The sequence below is a fragment of the Oncorhynchus kisutch genome, linkage group LG24 (assembly GCF_002021735.2).
Source record: "Oncorhynchus kisutch isolate 150728-3 linkage group LG24, Okis_V2, whole genome shotgun sequence".
In the NCBI taxonomy this organism is placed as follows: Eukaryota; Metazoa; Chordata; class Actinopteri; order Salmoniformes; family Salmonidae; genus Oncorhynchus; species Oncorhynchus kisutch.
Window position 1 is genome coordinate 21,212,118 of NC_034197.2, and position 23,004 is coordinate 21,235,121.

Consider the following 23,004-nt stretch of genomic DNA (forward strand, 5'->3'; position numbering starts at 1 on the left):
CCAGACTTTACAACCACGTTAGTCCAGAATATTGGTACTAATATCCCTATATAGACTGTCTGAGCTTTAGACAGCCATTGGTAAAACAAAATGTCAATATAATAAAAAATAATAATCAAATCATCATACAATAAATAATAATCAGAATGACTTTCATCAATTCATGGAGGTAGATAGGCCTATATAAGCTACTTGATAGCCCTACGTTGAAAACAGCTCTGTAACATGTTTATGTTGCCTCATCACAATTAAATATTTTTATTATCATCATAATAATTAGCTAAGCATTTTGTCTACAGAACATGTAATAAACAATCAGAGCATATAGTGTTACGTAGTTTTTTACACATAGACTAAATGACAGGTTGTTTCTCTGGTCTCATTGATATGCACTGTCCATTCATCATAATCAGATTTCTCCTGTCCTTCTCCCCAGAACACATTGCCTTCTAATGCTAAACTACATTAATTATAGAGGTAGCCATGTAGCCAGCGACTTCCCCATTAATAAAACATAGCCCAGTGCCAACACAGGAGTGGGGTGAGGAAGAAGGAAGAGGAAGGAGGAAGGAAGTTATTGAGTCCATGACCTTCACCTGCATGAGTCTGGCATACACTTGGTCTCTTCATCCCTCTATAAAAAGAGACCATATTTTTTAAAAGTAAAGCCCAAACAACAATTTACACAATCAATTAATTAATTTGAAATCCTTTAAATGTCCTATCAGAATTGTAGCAGATGTGAATTGAGATCTGCCGGCTCTAGCACACCACAACTGGACTGTATCCCTCTTCTGGCATAAAATGGAATTGCCTGATTGCATATTCAGAATCTAAATAGAGATTATTAAGGCTCCCTGTGAAATGAGCTGAGTTGCTGGGCCTCTTTCATGTCATAAATGTGATTGTCTGACTAATGTTAATTCATTGAACTGCAGTGCACCTCCCATAAGCCTAACGTGACAATGTGAAACCATTATGGTGATTGTGGGTGAGAAATAGGAGGACAATAAGAATGTAAAATGAAAAATATATTCCTATTGATATTTTGGGAAAAGTCTAATGTTCAAGTTAGCCTATATTGTAAAGCTTAATTAGATACCTTGATCATCTAACAATGACCTATTGTTGCTCTCTATTGATGGAGTGGATGGAGAGGAATTTAGCAGGTGAACTTTACTCTTGCAACTTTGTGAATATATGGGTAAAATCCCAAAGAAAATAAAGAAATGGTAAATACCTTGGAAGAACAATACAGTATTCATTACTTTGATTTAATCCAAGATAGAGTCAATTATAATAATTCACAGTACACTAGCCTGGTAATATGACTCAAGGTCCTGTTACTTGTAGAAACCAAACTATGCAAGGGACATAACAAATACAATGTTTAGTAGAACTAGAAAAATGTCAACACAAACTTTTAAATGTCTAAATATCATGTAATGAATTTAAATTAAAACCATGAATAAAAAATTGCCCATTATTTTCTCTGATGATTTTTTAAAATTGTATTTCAGTTCACTTCCTAATTGACGTTACAGTATTGTCAACACTACACAAATAATGTTCAACACCTTATGCATACTAATCTTATACCTCATGTGATTGCATTTGAATTATATTGGAGTTCAAATTTAGAAGGCCTTTGGGGCTTGGCTGGCCTGGGTTGTCTTCACCTTCTCAGTCTGGAAACTCTGACACAGCAACCTTCTTGGCATTGTGTCATTAAAGAGGGCTTTTATGAATGATACATGAGGCAGGATTTTAAATAGTTGGATGCCACATTCCTTGCTGAAAGCAAGAAAATCCCCTCTGGTCAGAATTCAATTGTTACAGATAATGGTTTTCCGTACTGTATTTTTATTAGTGTGTTTGATTTGCACACCAGCATGTCCCAGGAGGAGAGAGGTGGTATCATAGAAATGGAATTTGAATGTACATACAGTATCTATGGTTGACCATTGTTACTACTAGACTGGATGGATGAGAGCTCTACACTACATGCATTCAGAAGGCCCCGGAAGCAGAACCTAAAATGAGAAAAACAGTGAAACATTGACACATAGGGTCACCACATATTAAAATGATCAAAAGTATTACTTTTCACACAGACTTTTACACAGCATCTACGTATGAGCTAGCAACAACTTCTTGACTGATTTCTGCTTAACGGGATAGTTCACCCATAGTACAAAATTAAATTGGTTTCTTTATCCTGTAAAGGATAAAGAACAAGGTTTGACAGAAATCCATGCTTTGGTTCATTTCCCTGGGATTGTTTTACAAATGCTAACGTTTTAGAATTTGTGGAACGAATCCATCCAAATCCTGGCAACGACATTTTTTGTACATCATGTCCAAATCATCCGAAAGTATCTAATATGTATTGTGAAAATCAACAAAGTCACCTATAGATGATTTGAACATGATGTGGGAAAAATGTTAATATCAGTACCATGACTTGAATAGGATTTGTGTCACAAATGTAAGTACAGTTACCAACATAGACAACATCATGATATGTAAACTTCCTGCCACAAACATTTATCTCACCAGCGCAGGTGACTCCTGCATCTTCATGGTGGCCACAGTCATGGTTACCCAGTCCACTGTGGGGACACTGCAGCAAAGAGTCTTCAGAGCCAGAACAGGCCAAGTCATCCAGAGAGATGGAGCCACTGCCCTTTCCAAACCTGGCAGATCCAAAGGCCTCTAGTGCTTCTCCACAGCCCAACTCTCTGCACATCACCTGAGCATCCCTCTGATCCCAGTCATCATCACACACTGTACCCCACTGGCCAGAGTCAAACACCTCCACTCTACCAGAGCAGTTGTTGGGACCGTTGACCAGACGCACTCTGGAAATGCCATCTGTAATAGACAGGTAGAACTGTGAAGATGACAGGGTGTGGGATTGATGTTGAGTTAAAAACTTTGTAGAAAATATACAGATGTAGTATCTTAATTAGATCACCCTGTTGTAGGATAACATGCAATGCAGGAAATGTAGAAATTGTAGTGTATTTGAGGTTTAAGATGGCTTCTGAAGTTTGTAATTTCCACTTTGAAATCTCAGACTTGATTTTCCCTTCTGAAAAATGTATCAACCCTGACAAAAATGTCCATTATTTCTAATCCACATAACAATTAACATTTCATGTTGATGCAGGAATATTTGCCATTGACCTTAACAAGGCCCACAAGACCAGTGGAAGCAAAATAACCCCATAACATAAAAAATACACCACCATATATTACAATAAGTATGGGGTTCTTTTCTGCCCATGCATTCTCATTTCGAGGCCAAACCCCACCACTGGTGAGCGTGGCCAAAGAGCTCTATTTTCATGTCATCTGACCATAGAACCGGTTCCAATTCAAGTGCCAATGCCATTAAGCAAACTCCAGGTGTTTACATTTGTTGGATGGCATGAAAGTTGAGCTCTTTGGCCACACACACCAAATTAAATCAAATCAAATTTGATCAGCCTCTTAAGGTGTTGAGGCGCTGTTGCACCTTCTTCACCAAGTTGTCTGTGTGGGTGGACCATTTCAGTTTGTCAGTGATATGTACGTAGGAACTTAAAACTTTCCACCTTCTCCTTTGCTGTCCTGTCGATATGGGTAGGGGGGTGCTCCCTCTGCTGTTTCCTGAAATCCATGATCATAGTCTTTGTTTAGTTGACGTTGAGTGAGAGGTTATTTTCCTGACACCGCACTCCCAGAGCCCTCACCTCCTCCCTGTAGGCTGTCTCGTTGTTGCTGGTAATCAACCATACTACTGTTGTGTCGTCTGCAAACTTGATGATTGAGTTGGAAGAGTGCATGGCCATGCAGTCATGGGTGAACAGAGAGTACAGGCGGGGGTTGAGCAAGCACCCTTGTGGGGCCTCAGTGTTGAGGATCAGCGAAGTGGAGATGTTGTTTCCTACCTTCACCACCTGGGGACAGCCCGTCAGGAAGTCCAGGACCCAATTGCAAAAGACGGGTTTCAGACCCAGGTCCTCAAGCTTAATGATGAGCTTAGAGGGTACTATGGTGTTGAATGCTGAACTACAGTCAATGAACAGCATTCGATTGCATTGTCTGTGGATCTATTGGGGTGGTAAGTAAATTGAAGTGGGTCTAGGGTGACAGATAAGGTGGAGGTGATATGATCCTTAACTATTCTCTCAAAGCACTTCATGATGCCAGAAGTGAGTTCTACGGGGCGATAATCATTTAGTTCAGTTACCATTGTATACTTGGGTACAGGAACAATGGTAGCCATCTTGAAGCATGTGGGGACAGTAGACTGGGATAGGGAGAGGTTGAATATGTCCGTAAACACACCAGCCAGCTGCGCATGCTCTGAGGACGTGGCTAGGGATGCCGTCTGGGTCGGCAACCTTGCGAGGGTTAGCTAGTTTAAATGTCATACTTACGTCGTCCACGGAGAAGGAGAGCCCACACTCCTTGGTAGCTGGCCATGTAGGTGGCACTGTGTTATCCTCAAAGCGGGCAAAGAACGTGTTTAGCTTGTCCGGTTCCAAGACGTTGGTGTCTATGACATGGCTGGTTTTCCTTTTGTAGCCTGATTGTCTGTAGACCCTGTCACATACGTCTCATGTCTGAGCCATTGAATTGCGACTCCACTTTCTCTATACTGACGTTTTGCCTGTTTGATTGCTTTGCAGAGGGAATGACTACTTTGTTGTGGTTCGCATGTTCAGTTTTGCGCGAATGCTGCAATCTATCCAGTTTCTGGTTAGGGTAGGTTTTAATATTCACAGTGGGTACAACATCTCCTATACACTTCTTGATGAAATCAGTAACCGTCTCAGTGTACACGTCAATATTGTTCTCGGAAGCTACCCAGAACATATCTCAGTCCGCGTGATCAAAACAATCTTGAAGCGTGAATTCCAATTGGTCAGATCAGCGTTGAATAGTCCTTAGCACAGATACTTCCTGTTTGAGTTTTGACCTATAGGAAGGGAGGAGCAAAATGGAGTTGTGGTCAGATTGGCTGAAAGGAGGTCGGGGGTGGGCCTTGTATGCATCCCGGAAGTTGGAATAACAATGATTGAGTGTTTTTCCAGCGCAAGTACTACAGTTGATATGCTGATAGAATTTAGGTAGCCTTTTCCTAAAATTTGCTTTGTTAAATTCCCCAGCTATAATAAATGCAGCCTTAGGATATATGGTTTCCATTTTGCATAAAGTCCAGTGAAGTTCCTTGAGGGCAGTTGTGGTATGGGCTTGAGGGTAGATATACGCAGCTGGGACAATAACCAAAGAGAATTAACTTGGGAGATAATACGGTCGGCATTTGATTGTGAGGTATTCTAGGTCGGGTGAAAAAAAGGATTTGATTCCTGTATGATATTACCATTACACCATGAGTCGTTAATCAGGAAACATACACCCCCTCCCTTCTTCTTCCCGGAGAGATGTTTATTTCTGTCGGCGAGATGAACTGAGAATCCAGATGGCTGGACCGACTCTGACAGTATATCCCGAGAGAGCCATGTTTCCGTGAAACAGAGTATGTTATAATCCTTGATGTCTCTTCAGAAAGTAACCCTTGCCCTGAACTCGTGAATTTTGTTATCCAGGGACTGAACATTAGCGAGTAATATACTCGGAAGTGCAGGGTGGTGTGCGCTCCCCTAAATTGGACTAGAAGACCACTTCCAGTCCCTCTTTTTCACATGCGTTGTTTTGGGTCGCTATTTGGAATCAGTTCAATTGCTCTGGGTGGTGTGAACAAATGATCCGCTTCGGGAAAGTCGTATTCCTGGTTGTAATGCTGGTAGTGATGGTGAGTTACCGCCACTCTGATATCCAATAGTTCTTCCCATATGTAATAATCTACCAGTGGTAGGTTTGGTGTCGAAAATAGAATGCATGAGCAGAAAATAACCCTTACAGTATGTACTGTAAAATATGGTGGAGGATCTTTGATAATATGGGGCTATTTTGCGTCCATTGGTTCTGGGACCCTTGTTAATTAAGGTCAATGATATCAGAAACTTTACCCAGTCCCAGGACATTTTAGTCAAAAACATGGTTGCCTGTGAAGGAGGCTGAAACTTGGCTGCAAGTGGGTCTTCCAGCAAGACAATAAACCCAAACACACAGCAAAATCCACAAAGAAATTATAAATTGGCCACAAAATCGACATTTTCCATGAAAACATGTGGTTTAAATTGAAGAGCGCAGGGCCTCCTGAGTGGCACAGCGGTCTAAGGCACTACATCACAGTGCTAGAGGTGTCACAATTGGGCCAGCCTCGTCCGGATAAGGGGAGGGTTTGGCTGGGGGGGCTTTACTTGGCTCATCGCGCTCTTGTGGCGGGCCAGCTGCCTGCAGGCTGACCCCGGTCGTCAGTTGAACAGTGTTTCCTCCGACACATTGGTGCTGCTGGCTTCTGGGTTAAGAAGCGCGATTTGGTGGGACATTGTTTTGAAGGACGCATGACTTGACCGTTTCTCCCCGAGCCCTTTGGGGAGTTGATGCGATGCGACAAGATTGAAAAAGGGGGTAAAATACTAAAACAATTGAAGAGGGCTGTCCATAAGTCAAGGATCTGGAAGGATTCTGTATAGAGTAATGGTATAAGATCCCTCCCAATGTGTTCTCCAACTCATAAACCATTTTAGAAAAAGGGTCAGTGCAGTTATCCTCACAGTGTGAGGTATTGAAAGGTATTGACCTTTTGAGAGAAAAAAGTATTACTTGTTGAACAAAATCTCTTTCCCTGAGCAGTTTTATTAGTATAAAATAACATAATTTCAAAGAAACAATATAGCTTAGTATTTTAATTATTTATTTTATACAGTCATTTTTTCTCATCTTTATCAAGGTTGTCAAAACATTTTGGAACCCATTGTATGTAACCTTAAAATGTGCTATATAAAAAATAAAGCTACCTGCGTTTTAAATTAGCTTAAGGTTGCAGTGGCTGTTTAAAGAAAACTGAAACATAGATTACAGTTCTCCTGGCCAATAAACAAACTACTTTCAGGATCAGGAATCATCTAACAGTTGAATATGGAACTTCCCCTTAAATCTCACCTGAGCAGACAACACTCGCATCCTCAGGATGCATGTAGTTGTACTGACCTATCACATCAGAGGGGCAGTCAAAGAGAGGTTCCTCTGTTCCATGTTGTCCAGAAGAATGGGAATACCATCTCCCATACCAAACCAGGCCCATACGGGGGCATCTATAGCCCACATACAGCGGAGCAGTCTGCAGACCATGTCAGCAGGGCTCACGTCCCAGTTATCATCACACACCGTACCCCACTGCCCCGCATGATACACTTAAAATATAGTTGTATAGAATTGATCTTACTGTTTTTAAATGGGTCTTCTTGTTCTTGAATTGAAGGTTATGAAAATAGGAAAATATGGAGAAGGGATATTGACAATGAGAGTGAGATATTGTGAAAAACAGGTATTAAATTATCCTTAATTCATCTGAACATAAACTATTTTTGTCTACTGTAATTGTAGACTGAGACTTACCCATCATGCAAGTTACACTGGCATCTTCATCATGGCCACAGTCATGGTTTCCTATCCCTCCTGAGCTGCATTCCAGTAAAGATCCCTCACTTCCCATGCACGCCACATCATCCAATAGGATTGAGCCACTCCCCTCACCAAAGTGAGCCTGGTGAGGAGCCTCTGTGGCTGGTCCACAGCTCAGCTCCCTACATACAACTTGGGCATCTAGCACAGCCCAGTTATCATCACAGACTGTCCCCCAACTTCCATCCTGGTAGACCTCCACCCTGCCAGAGCAGCGGTTGGGACCATCAACTAGGCGCACTGTCAAGTCAGCTGTTTGAGTTAAGAGGAAGGGAAAGGGAGAAATGTGTAATGGGCACTAACTTTTTGTTTTACAAATACGTATTATGACTCATTTTGCAACTGAAACATAAAGTAAAAAATACTTTTTTTATTACTCACAATGGGAATCTGAAGGGGATGGACCTGAGAGATGGAGAGAGAGAGAGAGAGAGAGAGAGAGAGAGAGAGAGAGAGAGAGAGAGAGAGAGAGAGAGAAAGAGAGAGAGAGAGAAAGAGAGAGAGAGAGAGAATATCGTATGGTGTTAAATCTTTCCCCTTCAATTATTGCTGGAGAGACAGACAGCACCTGCCATTGTCTGCCAGCTGAATTACAGGACCCAGGTCAAGGGAGACAGGTAGCCTAGCAGTTAAGAGCTTTGGGCCAGTAACCGAAAGGTCTCTGGTTTGAATCTCCAAGCCGACTAAGTGAAAAATCTGTTCATGTGCCCTTGAGCTAGGCATTTAACCCTAATTGCGCCTGTAAGTCTTTCTGGATAAGAGTGTCTGCTAAATGACTCAAATGTAAATGTAAATCTCTTATTCAAACCTAAAATATACCGACCATAAACAATGCTCAGATTTATGGTGATAAGTGAAAACAAACTGCACTGAGGCAAACTGGTTATGTCAGTTAGGGGTTTCTTCTCATGATGTGTGAATCATAATTTCTTTGCATATAGTGAGGTTTTCTGCAATTGAAACAAAGTAAAGACCCACTGGGAACACACTGTTTAAATCAACATTGTTTCCACATCATTACAATGAAACTACGTTGAACCAATGTGAAATAGACATTGTCTGTGCCCAGTGGTAATTCATTTTTAGATTACTCACAATGGAAATCTGAAGGGGATGAACCTGAGAGAGAGAGAAAGAGAGAGGGAGGAAAAAAATTGTAACATTACACAAGCCCCTGGTTGGTGTTGGTAGTTTAAATAAGTTGTCTGAGAAATTTCAACCATTCACTTACCTGACTGCCCCTCACATATCGCTGCTGCATCCTCAGAATGTTCACAGTTGTGTGACCCCAGTCCATCTGAGCTGCAGCCAAGCAGTGACCCTTCATTCCCAGAACATTGCACATCCTTTAGCCAGATCTCCCCCCTGCCTTGGCCAAAGTGAGCCTGGTTCGGGGCCTCCAGCGCCACCCCACAGCCCAGTGCTCTACACACTACCTTGGCATCCAGCAGGTCCCAGTCATCATCACACACTGTACCCCACTGGCCAGAGTGGAACACCTCTACTCTACCAGAGCAGTTGTTGGGACCGTTGACCAGACGCACTCTGGAAATGCTGCTGTTCTCTGTAGGACCTGTAAACAAAGATAACTGTTAACTCCATTTACTAAGTGATTTGATTAGAAATGAGGTGCATCCCTGTTCGCTTTATTAAGGTACAATTGGGTTAACGAACAATACTGAGGTGAGTGCATTTTTCATCAATTTTTCATTGTTTTTCTTTGCATATACCATAGCTTTATAAACATTGCAAAAAGCAAAGGCAAAATAGTGCAAACTTGACTAGTTCCTCTACACTGAAGGAATTCTTTTTAAAGGACATCATTAGTGAATATGGCGCTAGGTTTTTTTATACATGGTTTTGATCCAGCTAATAAAGTAAGATCCCGTATTAGATCGAGCCAATACTGCAAAAAGAGAATAGGAAAGTCCACAGGGAGTTCAATGGCTGGATGTCTACAGAAATACCTGTTGTAGAATTTGGTTTTTACAGTGTAACACTAGCCCTATTACCAACATATACAATATAATGATGTATAAACGTCCTGCCACAAACATTTATCTCACCAGCGCAGGTGACTCCTGCATCTTCATGGTGGCCACAGTCATGGTTACCCAGTCCACTGTGGGGACACTGCAACAAAGAGTCTTCAGAGCCAGAACAGGCCAAGTCATCCAGAGAGATGGAGCCACTGCCCTTTCCAAACCTGGCAGATCCAAAGGCCTCTAGTGCTTCTCCACAGCCCAAATCTCTGCACATCACCTGAGCATCCCTCTGATCCCAGTCATCATCACACACTGTACCCCACTGGCCAGAGTCAAACACCTCCACTCTACCAGAGCAGTTGTTGGGACCGTTGACCAGACGCACTCTGGAAATGCCATCTGTAATAGACAGGTAGAACTGTGAAGATGACAGGGTGTGGGACTGTCGTTGAGTTGAAAACTGATGGAAAAGGATCTTAATTTGATCACCCTGCTGTAGGATAACTTTCCTGCAGTGCAGGAAATGTAGAACTTGTAGTTTATTTGAGGTTTAAGAAGGCTTCTGAAGTTTGCAATTTTCATTTTGAAATCTCAGACTTGATTTGCCGTTATGAAATATTTAACAATTTCTTCAAAAATGAAAAGTAAGTATAATGCACATAATAATTCACATTTCCTATTGCTCCAGGATTATTTGCCATTGACCTTAACAAGGGCCCCAAGACCAGTGGAAGCATAATAGCCCCATAACATAAAAAATACACTACCATATTTTACAATAAGTCTGGGCTTCCTTTCTGCTCATGCATTTTCATTTCGACGCCAAACCCCACCACTGGTGTGTGTGGCCAAAGAGATCTATTTTCATGTTATCTGACCAAAGAACCGGTTCTAATCCAAGTGCCAATGCCGTTTAGCAAACTCCAGGTGTTGTTATTTGTTGGATTACATGAAAATAGAGCTCTTCGGATATGCACACCAGTGGTGGGGTTTGGCGGCGAACAATTGGCCCAGCGTCGTCCAGGTTTGGCCGAGGTAGGCCGTCATTGTAAATAATAATTTGTTCTTAACTGACTTGCCTAGTAAAAAATAAATAAATAGATTGCCCACATATAGTGGAGCTGTCAGCAGTGCTCACGTCCCAGTCATCATCACACACCGCCCCCAATGACACACGTATAATATAGTTGTATGGAATTTATCTTACTGTTTCTAAATGCATCTTCTTGTTCTTGAATTGAAGGTTATGAAAATAGGAAAATATGGAGAAGGGATATTGACAATGAGAGTGAGATATTGTGAAAAACAGGTATTAAATTATCCTTAATTCATCTGAACATAAACTATTTTTGTCTACTGTAATTGTAGACTGAGACTTACCCATCATGCAAGTTACACTGGCATCTTCATCATGGCCACAGTCATGGTTTCCTATCCCTCCTGAGCTGCATTCCAGTAAAGATCCCTCACTTCCCATGCACGCCACATCATCCAATAGGATTGAGCCACTCCCCTCACCAAAGTGAGCCTGGTGAGGAGCCTCTGTGGCTGGTCCACAGCTCAGCTCCCTACATACAACTTGGGCATCTAGCACAGCCCAGTTATCATCACAGACTGTCCCCCAACTTCCATCCTGGTAGACCTCCACCCTGCCAGAGCAGCGGTTGGGACCATCAACTAGGCGCACTGTCAAGTCAGCTGTTTGAGTTAAGAGGAAGGGAAAGGAAGAAACTTGTAACGGGCACCGACTTTTTGTTTTACAAATACATATTATGACTTGTTTTGCAACTGAAACAAAGTAAGGAATCATTTTTAGATTACTCACAATGGGAATCTGGATCTGAAGGGTATGTACCTGAGAGAGAGAGAGAGAGAGAGAGAGAGAGAGAGAGAGAGAGAGAGAGAGAGAGAGAGAAAACGAGTATGGTATGGTGTTATGATGGTGCCGACGGAGATGGCAGCATCGCGACTAGCTCTTAGGCAACTTTGCAGTATTTTGTTTGTTTATGTACTATTTTTTTAACGTTATTAGCTCAGGAATTATTTTGTGTCATTACATACAGCTGGGAAGAACTATTGGATATTAGAGCGACGGTAACTCACCAGAACTTCCAGCATTACGACCAGGATTACGACTTCCCTGGAGCACATCCTTTGTTTGCTCTCCCCAGAGTAATTAAGGTACTCGAGGCGGTCTTCTGCACACCTCCCACCACTCCTGAGTATTTTACTCGCTAATGTCCAATCTCTGGATAATAAAGTTGATGAGCTCAAGGCAAGAGTTGCTTTTCAGAGAAACACCAGGGATAGTAACACACTCTGCTTCACAGAAACATGGCTCTCTCGAGACATACTATCTGACTCTGTAAAGCCAATTGTGTTCTCAGTACATTGCACCGACAGGAACAAACATCTCTCCTGGAAGCAGAAGGGTGGCGGTATATGTTTCATGACTAACGACTTATCGTGTAACTGTGATAACATACATGAACTCAAGTCCTTCTGTTCACCTGACCTAGAATATCTCACAATCAAATGCTGACGGTACTATCTCCCGAGAGAATTTTCCTCAATAGTAGCCACAGCGGCCTACTTCCCCCCTCAAGCTGATACCACGACGGCCCTCAAAGAACTTCACTGGACTTTATGTAAACTGGAAACCACATATCCCGAGGCTGCATTTACTGTAGCTGGGTATTTTAACAAAGCAAATTTGAGGAAAAGGCTCCTGAAATTCTATCAACATCTTGATTGTTGTACTCGCGCTGCTAAAACTCTCTCATTACTAAACTACCTTCCAGAGTGCATATAAGGCCCTCCCCGGTCCTCCATTAGGCAAATCGGACCACGATTACATCTTTCTCCTACAGGCAGAAATTCAAACAGGAAGCACCCGTCATGAGGACTATTCAACGCTGGTCTGACCAATCGGAATCCCCGCTTCATGATTGTTTTGATCACGTGGACTGGGATATGTTCAGAGTAGCTTCAGAAAATAATATCGACACATATAACGATACGGTGAATGATTTTATCAGGAAGTGCATAGGAGATGTTGTACCCACTGTGACTATTAAAACCTACCCCAACCAGAAACTGTGGATAGAAGGGAGCATTTGCGCAAAATTGGAAGTGCAAAGAACCGCATTTAACCATGGCAAGGTGACTGGGAATGTAGCGGAATACAAACAGCGTAGTTATTCCCTCTGCAAAGCAATCAAGCAGGCTAAATGTCAGTATAGGGACAAAGTTGAGTCCCAGTTCAACATCTCACACACAAGACGTATGTGGCAGGGTCTACAGACAATCACGGATTATAAAAGGAAAACCAGGAACACCGACATCCTGCTTCCAGACAGGCTGAACACCTTCTTCGATTCTTTGAGGATAATACAGTGACACCGATGCGGCCCGCTATCAAGGACTGTGGGCTCTCCTGCTCCATGGCCGACATGAGTAGGACATTTAAGTATGTTAACCCTTGCAAGGCTGCCGGCCCAGATGGCATCCCTAGCCGTGTCCTCAGAGCAAGCGCAGGCCTGCTGGCTGGTGTGTTTACAGATATATTCAATCTCTCCCTATCCCAGTCTGCTGTCCCTACATGCTTCAAGATGTCCACCATTGTCCCTGCACCTAAGAAAGGAAAGGTAATTGAACTAAATAATTATAGCCCCGTAGCACTTACCTCTGTAATCATGAAGTGCCTTGAGAGACTAGGCAAGGATCATATCACCTCCACCTTACCTGCCACCCTAGACCCACTTAAATTAGCTTACCGCCCCAATAGATTGACAGACGATGCAATCGCCACCACTCTGCACACTGTCCAGTCCTGTCACATCGGGACAAGAGGCATACCTGTTCATTGACTATAGCTCAGCATTCAACACTATATTACTCTCCAAACTCATCATCAAGCTCGAGGCCCTGGGTCTGAACCCCGCCATGTGCAACTGGGTCCTGGACTTCCTGACTGGTCGCCACCAGGTGGTGAATGTAGGAAACAACATCTCCTCTTCACTGATCCTCATCACTGGGGCCCCATAAAGGTGCGTGCTCAGCCCCCTCCTGTACTCCCTGTTCACCCATGACTGCATGGCCATGCACTCCTACAACTCAATCATCAAGTTTGCAGACGACACAACAGTAGAAGGCTAGACTACTAACAACGATGAGACAGCCTACAGGAAGGAGGTGAGGACTCTGGGAGTGTGGTGCCAGGAAAATAACCTCTCACTCAATGTCAACAAAACTAAGGAGATGATCGTGAACTTCAGGAAAGAGCAGCGGGAGCACTCCCCTATCCACATCAACGGGGCCGAAGTGGAGAAGGTGGAAAGTTTCAAGTTCCTCGGCGTACACATCACTGACAAACTGAAATGGTCCACCCACACAGACAGTGTGGTGAAGAAGGCGCAACAGCGCATCTTCAACCTCAGGAGGCTAATGAAGTTTGGCTTAACACCTAAAACCCTCACAAACTTTTACAGATGCACAATTGAGATCATTCTGTTGGGCTGTATCACCGCCTGATAGGGCAACGGCACAGCCCACAACTGCAAAGCTCTCCAGAGGGTGGTGCGGTCTGCCCAACGCATTACCGGGAGAAAACTTCCCGCCCTCCTGGACACTTACAGCACCGATGCCATAGGAATGTCAAAAAGATCATCAAGGACATCAACCACCCGAGCCACTGCCTGTTCACCCCAAAATCATCCATGTCAGTACAGGTGCATCAAAGCTGGGACCAAGAGACTGAAAACCAGCTTCTATCTCAAGGCCATCAGACTGCTAAACAGCCATCACTAGCACATCAAAGGTGGCTGCCTATAGACATAGATTAGAAATCACTTGCCACTTTAAGGAAATGAAACACTTAAATAATGTCTCCGTATCTTGCATTACTCATCTCATATATATATATAAACTGTACTATTCTTCGGTATCTTAGTCACTGTAATTGTGTGTAAAAATTGCATCACCCATCTCATATGTATATACTGTATTCTATATATGTCACTGTATCTTAGTCCAATGCCACTCTGACATATACAGTTGAAGTCCGAAGTTTACATACACCTTAGCCAAATACAGTGGGGCAAAAAAGTATTTAGTCAGCCACCAATTGTGCAAGTTCTCCCACTTAAAAATATGAGAGAGGCCTGTAATTTTCATCATATGTACACTTCAACTATGACAGACAAAATTAGAAAAGAAAATCCAGAAAATCACATTGTAGGATTTTTTATGAATTTATTTGCAAATTATGGTGGAAAATAAGTATTTGGTCACCTACAAACAAGCAGGATTTCTGGCTCTCACAGACCTGTAACTTCTTCTTTAAGAGGCTCTGTCCTCCACTCGCTACCTGTATTAATGACACCTGTTTGAACTTGTTATCAATATAAAAGACACCTGTCCACAACCTCAAACAGTCACACTCCAAACTCCACTATGGCCAAGACCAAAGAGCTGTCAAAGGACACCAGAAACAAAATTGTAGACCTAGACCTGCACCAGGCTGGGAAGACTGAATCTGCAATACGTAAGCAGCTTGGTTTGAATAAATCAACTGTGGGAGCAATTATTAGGAAATGGAAGACATACAAGACCACTGATAATCTCCCTCGATCTGGGACTCCACGCAAGATCTCACCCCATGGGGTCAAAATTATCACAAGAACGGTGAGCAAAAATCCCAGAACAACACGGGGGGACCTAGTGAATGACCTGCTGGGACCAAAGTAACAAAGCCTACCATCAGCAAGGGCATTGAAGATGAAACATGGCTGGGTCTTTCAGCATGACAATGATCCCAAACACACCGCCCGGGCAACGAAGGAGTGGCTTCGTAAGAAGCATTTCAAGGTCCTGGAGTGGCCTAGCCAGTCTCCAGATCTCAACCCCATAGAAAATCTTTGGAGGGAGTTGAAAGTCCATTTTGCCCAGCAACAGCCCCAAAACATCACTGCTCTAGAGGAGATCTGCATGGAGGAATGGGCCAAAATACCAGCAACAGTGTGTGAAAACCTTGTGAAGACTTACAGAAAACATTTGACCTCTTTCATTGCCAACAAAGGGTATATAACAAATAATTGAGATACACTTTTGTTACTGACCAAATACTTATTTTCCACCATAATTTGCAAATAAATAAATAAAAAATCCTACAATGTGATTTTCTGGATTTTTTTCAGTCATTTTGTCTGTCATAGTTGAAGTGTACATATGATGAAAATTACCGGCCTCTCTCATCTTTTTAAGTGGGAGAACTTGCACAATTGGTGGCTGACTAAATACTTTTTTGCCCCACTATACATTTAAACTCAGTTTTTCACAATTCCAATTCCTTTAATCCTAGTAAAGATTAGATGTCTTAGGTCAGTTAGGATCACCACTTTATTTTAAGAGTGTGAAATGCCAGAAAAATAGTAGAGAGAATGGTTTATTTCAGCTTTCATTTCTTTCACCACATTCCCAATGGGTCATAAGTTTACACACACTCAATTCTTATTGGTTAGCATTGCCTTTAAATTGTTTAACTTGGGTCAAACATTTCAGGTAGCCTTCCACAAGCTTCCCACAATAAGTTGGGTGAATTTTGGCACATTCCTCCTGGCAGAGCTGGTGTAACTGAGTCAGGTTTGTAGGCCTCCTTGCTCGCACAAACCTTTTCAGTTCTGCTCACAAATTTTCTATAGGATTGAGGTCAGGGCTTTGTGATAGCCACTCCAATACCTTGACTTTGTTGTCCTTAAGCCATTTTGCCACAACTTTGGAAGTATGTTTGGGTCATTGTCCATTTGGAAGATCCATTTGCAACCAAGATGTAACTTCCTGACTGATGTCTTGAGATGTTGCGTCAATATATCCACGTAATTTTCCTGCCTCATTATAACATCTATTTTGTGAAGTGCACCAGTCCCTCCTGCAGCAAAGCACCCCCACAACATGATGCTGCCACCCCCGTATTTCATGGTTGGGATGGTGTTCTTCGGCTTGCAAGCCCCCCCTTTTTCCTCCAAACATAATGATGGTCATTATGGCCAAACAGTTCTATTTTTGTTTCATCAGAACAGAGGACATTTCTCCAAAAAGTACGATCTTTATCCCCATGTGCAGTTGCAAACCGTAGTCTGTATTTTCTATGGCGGTTTTGGAGCAGTGGCTTCTTCCTTGCTGAGCAGCCTGCTAAACACGTGTATGTGACCAATAAATTTGATTTGAATCTTTCCTCTTCAACTACTGCTGGAAAGACAGATAGCATCTACCATTGTCAAAGGTTAAAGGCGGTAGGTAGCCAAGCGGGTAATAGCGTTTGTGGTTCGCATTCCTGAGTTGACTAGGTGAAAAGTCTGTCGATATGCCCTTGCAGAAAAGGGTTTCTTCTCAGGACGTGTGAATTTACAAGATATCTGATGTGACTATAATTTCTTTGCATATAGTGAGGTTTTCTGGAATTGAAACATAAAGACCTACTGGGGACGCACTGTTTAAATCAACATTGTTTACACATCATTACAATGAAACTACGTTAAACCAACTTGAAATATACGTTGAATTGATGTCTGGGGAATAATTTTGAAATTACTCACAATGGAAATCTGAAGGGGATGGACCTGAGAGAGCGAGAGAGAGAGGGAGAGAGAAATAAAGGGAGATGGTAGGAGAGAGAGAGAGAGAGGGAGGGAGAGCGAGAGACAGAGAGAGAGAGAGAGAGAGAGAGAGAGAGAGAGAGAGAGAGAGAGAGAGAGAGAGAGAGAGAGAGGAAAAATGGTAGCATTACACAAGCCCCTGGCTGGTGTTGGTAGTTTAGATAAATCTTCTGAGAAGATTCAACCCCACACTTACCTGAATGCCCCTCACATATCGCTGCTGCATCCTCAGAATGTCGACAGTTGTGTGACCCCAGTCCATCTGAGCTGCAGCCAAGCAGTGCCTCTTCATTCCCAGAACATTGCACATCATCTAGCCAGATCTCCCCTCTGCCTTGGCCAAAGTGAGCCTGGTCCGGGGCCTCCAGCGCCACCCCACAGCCCAGCGCTCTACACACTACCTTGGCATCCAGCAGGTCCCAGTCATCATCACACACTGTACCCCACTGGCCTGCATAATAAACCTCCACCCTGCCAGAGCAGTTGTTTGGGCCATCCACTAAACGTACTCCTCCAGCACTGACTGTGGAGGCTGGAAATTAATTGTTTTGTTAAGTCCCACATTAAGTGACTGGGTATTTATATGATAGTCACATATTTAGGAACTACAGTGTATGATTGTCATCTTGGAACTACAGTGGCTGGGCGAAAGTATTCACCCCCTTGGCATTTTTCCTATTTTATTGCCCTGGAATTAAAATAGATTTTGGGGGGGTTTGTATTATTTGATTTACACAACATGCCTATCACTTCGAAGATGCAAAATATTTTTTTATTGTGAAACGAACAAGAAATAAGACAAAAAACAGAAAACTTGAGTGTGCATAACTATTCACCCCCCTAAGGCAATACTTTGTAGAGCCACCTATTGCAGAAATTACAGTTGCAAGTCTCTTGGGGTATGTCTCTATCAACTTGGCACATCTAGCCACTGGTATTTTTGCCCATTCTTCAAGGCAAAACTGCTTCAGCTCCTTCAAGTTGGATGGGTTCCGCTGGTGTACAGCAATCTTTAAGTCACACCACAGATTCTCAATTGGATTGAGGTCTGGGCTTTGACTAGGCCATTCCAAGACATTTAAATGCTTCCCCTTAAACCACTCTAGTGTTGCTTTAGCAGTATGCTTATGGTTATTGTCCTGCTGAAAGGTGAACCTCCGTCTCAGTCTCAAATCTCTTGAAGACTGTAACAGGTTTCCCTCAAGAATTTCCCTGTATTTAGCACCATCCATCATTCCTTCAATTCTGACCAGTTTCTCAGTCCCTGTCGATTAAAAATATCCCCACAGCATGATGCTGCCACCACCATGCTTCACTGGATGGTGTTCTCGGGGTGATGAGAGGTGTTGGGTTTGCACCAGACAATGCGTTTTCCTTTATGGCTAAAAAGCTCAAATTTAGTCTCATTTAACCAGAGTACCTTCTTCCATATGTTTGGGGAGTCTCCCACATGCCTTTTTGCGAACACCAAATGGGTTTCCTTATTTTGTTTCTTTAAGCAATGGCTTTTTTTCTGGCCACTCTTCCATAAAGCCCAGCTCTGTGGAGTGTACGGCTTAAAGTGGTCCTATGGACAGATACTCCAATCTCCGCTGTGGAATATCTTTGGTCTCTTTGTTGCCTCTCTGATTAATGCCCTCCTTGCCTGGTCCGTGAGTTTTGGTGGGCGGCCCTCTCTTGGCAGGTTTGTTGTGGTGCCATATTCTTTCCATTTTTTAAATAATGGATTTAATGGTGCTCAGTGGGATGTTCAAAGTTTCGGATATTTTTGTTATAACCCAACCCTGATCTGTACTTCTCCACAACTTTGACCCTAACCTGTTTGGAGAGCTCCTTGGTCTTCATGGTGCCGCTTGCTTGGTGGTGCCCTTTGCCTAGTGGTGTTGCAGACTCTGGGGCCTTTCAGAACTGGTGTATATATACTGAGATCATGTGACAGATCATGTGACACTTAGATTGCACACAGGTGGACTTTATTTAACTAATTGTGACTTCTGAAGGTAATTGGTTGCACCATATCTTATTAGGGGCTTCATATGAGCGGGGTTGAATACATATGCACGCACCACTTTTCAATTTTTTATTAATTTTTTGAAATTTTTTGAAACAAGTAATTTTTTTTCATTTCACTTCACCAATTTGGACTATTTTGTGTATGTCCATTGCCTGAAATCCAAATAAAAATCAATTTAAATTACAGGTTGTAATGCAACAAAATAGGAAAAATGCCAAGGTGGGTGAATACTTTTGCAAGGCACTGTACATTTGATGTTGTATTTTTATTAAACTTAATAACAGAATTAGTTGCAAGTTTGCTTCACTATACTTACTTCTATCTAGAACTCGAGATGCTCCTTCATTGGTGCAAACAACTACATGAGTGGAAAATAATGATAAACATACAATGAGGTAAAGATGTTATATTGTATTGCCATGTCAAAAGTCCTGTGTCTGTGTGAGTTGATAAGAGATGGATGCGGACGTGTTTCAGTTCTCATTTGCTTTTAGTTAACAGATTAATTGGAAAGCAAAGTAGACCAGGATATTAGTAGTCATATACCTCACAGTGCTGTTTCTTCCGCAAAGCAATAGGGTGTTTATACAATGGAAATGTTAGTGAGTAGAGTCACGATTGTCGATTAATCCAATAATATTAAATACATTATTATTTGCTGAGAACCTATGCACAAAACTACTACATGAAATCTTAGAGCCCTGTGTATACATGTAGTACACACAATATGAATTGTGCATTAAGTATTTTGTGAAACACACTATTTGCTCATATGGGACAAACACATTCATAAATAGTTAACATAAATATTAATAAATGGTATTGTTAAAATACAGTTCGCTCACCTGCAATCACAAATGCTACATACCACTTGCGCTTGGGTGTAAGAGTCATGATCAACGTTGAGAATGAGTGTATTGTCATGTATGAACCTTTTTATAGACAGATTTTGTTACCTTTTGTTGTGTGTCACCTGATTCCTACAAAGAAAAAAACTGATATCTAACAAAACGTGGCATTTATTATCACTGAATACACATTATATAACACCCGTGAATATTACTATTTGAAGAAACCACATGAAGGCATCTTCTCTAGGAATAAGACTAACACACTGTTTATCAAAACGGAATACAAGATTTGGAAAAAATAATGAATTTAATTGGGAAATGGTTGTTTCAGAGCCAAATGAGTATGTTCAAGGTGCTTTCCTCTTCCCACTTTCAATTCCTTGAGGTGTAGGCCTGTTTCATGATAGATAGTGGGGTCACTTACTTACACCTTAAAATGAAACTTCCTTTTCACTAAGGACCCAATTCTAAATTACGATTCATGCACATGCATTATGTAAATGAGAGAATAAAGCAGGGGGAAAACAATTTATTTAAAAAAGTAAAAAATGATGCCATCCGCAATTACTCAGTTCAAGCCCGTCATAAAAAGCTCTATGCAAAGTTGTTTTCTAACTGGTAATTCGCAAATTGCATGTTAGATATATAACAGAAATATAATGCCACCCACAATAACTCAGTTCAAGCCAGTCATAAAACGCTTTATGCAAAGCTGTTTTCTAACTGGTGATGCGCAAATTGCGTGTTTGTCACGTCCTGACCATAGAGAGCCCTTATTTTCTATGGTGTAGGTCAGGGCGTGACTGGGGGTTTACTCTAGTTTAGTATTTCTATGTGGGGCTTCTAGTTTTGTTTGTCTATGTTGGTCATTTTGTATGATTCCCAATTAGAGGCAGCTGGTAATCGTTCTCTAATTGGGGATCATTTTTAAGTAGCATTTTTTTGCACCTGTGTTTGGTGGGATATTGTTTATGGGTAGTTATATGTCAGCACTCTATTGTCATCACCTTCCTTTCGTTCTTGCTTTATTGTTTTGTGCGTTTCTAATAAATAATATGTGGAAAACAATATCACTCTGCAGCTTGGTCCGATAATTATTCCAGCGAACGTGACAGAATATCCAACCACAACAGGACCAAGCAGCGTTCCCAGGAGGAGAGGGTAACATGGACTTGGGAGGAGATTCTGGACGGGAAGGGATCCTGGACTTGGGAGGAAATCCTGGCAGGACAGGATCGCCTTCCTTGGCGGGGGACGCAAGGAGAGAAGGGAGGACAGCGACGACGCCGGGGTTTGCATCCACAGAGAAAGCCCAAAAGACAGCCCAAATTTTTTTGGGGGGGGGGCACATGGGGTGATTGGCGGAGCTGAGGAGTGAACCAGAGCCAGTCTGGGAAAAGAGGGAGAAACTGGAGGTGAGTGAAAGGAGAGAGTCAGAGAACGTCAGAGAGGAGTGGATGGAGGTATTGGAGGAGAAAGAGCGGAGAGAGTTGTTGAGTTGGTGGGAGATGCACGACAGTTGCCCTAAGGAGCGTGTCATCAGTTTAATGCCACCTGAGTGGCTCCCCATACTCGTCCTGAGGAGCGTGCTATTAGTCTGGTGAAATCTGTGCCGGATCCACGCACCAGGTCTCCAGTATGCATTCACAACCCAGTAAGTCCTGTGCCAGCTCTCCACACTCACCTTGAAGTGTGTGTCACTAGTCTGGCACCACCTGTGCCGGCTCCACGCACTAGGCCTCCAGTGCGCCTTCCCAGTCAGGTACGTCCTGTGCCTGCTCCCCGCACTTGCCCTGAAGTGCGTGTCACCAGTCTGGCACCACCTGTGCCGGCTCCACGCACTAGGTCTCCAGTGCACCTTCCCAGTCCGATGTGTCCTGTGCCTGCTCCTCGCACTCGCCCTGAGGTGCGTGTCACCAGTCCGGTGCCACCTGTGCCGGCCCCACACGTCAGGCCTCCAGTGCGCCTCCCCAGTCCAGAGCTTCAGGCGACGATTCCCAGTCCAGAGCTTCCGGCAATGGTCCCCAGTCCAGAACTTCTGACGATGGTCCCCGGCCCGGAACCTCCTGCGACGGTCCACGGTCCGGAACCTCCAGCTCCAGGGCAGGAGCTTTCCTCTGTGCCGATGCCCAGTCCGAGCACGGTGTCCAGTCCAGCTCCAAGGCAGGAGTCTTCCTCTGCGCCGATGTCTAGTACAAACACGGTGTCCAGTCCAGCTCCAAGGCAGGAGTCTTCCTCTGTGCCGATGTCTAGTCCAAACACGGCGTCCAGTACAGCTCCATGGCAGGAGCCCTCCTCTGCGCCGATGCCCAGTCCAGACACGGCGTCCAGTCCCGCTCCATGGCAGGAGCCTTCCTTGGTATCTAGGTCCAGTCCAGGCACAGTGTTCAGCCTGGGTCCATAGCTGGATCCGCAGGATGAGCGGGTTCTTCGTCCCGCACCAAAGCCTCCCCCGATGCTGGTTTCAGGTTTTGCGGCCGGAGTCCGCACCTTTGGGGGTACTGTCACGTCCTGACCATAGAGAGCCCTTATTTTCTATGGTGGAGTAGGTCAGGGCGTGACTCTGGGTTTAGTCTAGCTTATTATTTCTATGTGGGGTTCTAGTTTTGTTTGTCTATGTTTTGATTATGTTGTGATTTTGTATGATTCCCAATTAGAGGCAGCTGGTAATTGTTGTCTCTAATTGGGGATCATATTTAAGTAGCATTTTTTCCATCTTTGTTTTGTGGGATATTGTTTATGGGTAGTTATATGTCAGCACTCCATTGTCATCATGTTTCGTTCTTGCTTTATTGTTTTGTGCATTTCACTAAATAAAGATGTGGAACCCAGATCACGCTGCACGTTGCTCAAACGATCGTGACAATATTAGATATATAATTCCCCTTTAGAGATCATAGAACTGCTAATGCTTT

The 23,004-nt window shown here is 43.0% G+C and overlaps 1 protein-coding gene across 3 annotated transcripts; it reads right to left on the reverse strand.

The window, feature by feature from the left end:
• Positions 1-1,255: 1,255 nt before the first annotated feature.
• On the reverse strand, positions 1,256-20,141 carry LOC109869725 (deleted in malignant brain tumors 1 protein-like). Of its 3 annotated transcripts, XM_031803398.1 has the most exons (15): positions 20,084-20,141; positions 19,555-19,596; positions 17,421-17,756; positions 17,165-17,188; positions 11,395-11,424; positions 10,950-11,267; positions 10,777-10,800; positions 9,651-9,968; positions 8,816-9,157; positions 8,680-8,703; positions 7,966-7,989; positions 7,519-7,836; positions 7,346-7,369; positions 2,557-2,874; positions 1,256-2,033 (listed from the first exon to the last, which is right to left on the reverse strand). In XM_031803398.1, exons 1-15 carry the CDS (start codon positions 20,130-20,132, stop codon positions 2,011-2,013), a joined length of 2,214 nt encoding a protein of 737 aa, XP_031659258.1. In that variant the 5' UTR covers positions 20,133-20,141; the 3' UTR covers positions 1,256-2,010. The 3 variants fall into 3 exon arrangements, with proteins under 3 accessions (XP_031659258.1, XP_031659260.1, XP_031659259.1); XM_031803400.1 differs by lacking the exon at positions 10,777-10,800; XM_031803399.1 differs by lacking the exon at positions 7,346-7,369.
• Between the last annotated feature and the right edge of the window lie 2,863 nt (positions 20,142-23,004).

Excerpts from the sequence above, each read along its gene's own strand:
- LOC109869725 (XM_031803398.1), bottom strand. The coding sequence starts at position 20,132 with ATGACTCTTACACCCAAGCGCAAGTGGTATGTAGCATTTGTGATTGCA. Across the intron at positions 11,268-11,394 it reads TTCAGATCCAGATTCCCATT|CTGACTTGACAGTGCGCCTA; the intron begins GTGAGTAATCTA and ends TAACTCAAACAG. Across the intron at positions 2,034-2,556 it reads TGCAGGAGTCACCTGCGCTG|GTTCTGCTTCCGGGGCCTTC; the intron begins GTGAGATAAATG and ends TTCTCATTTTAG.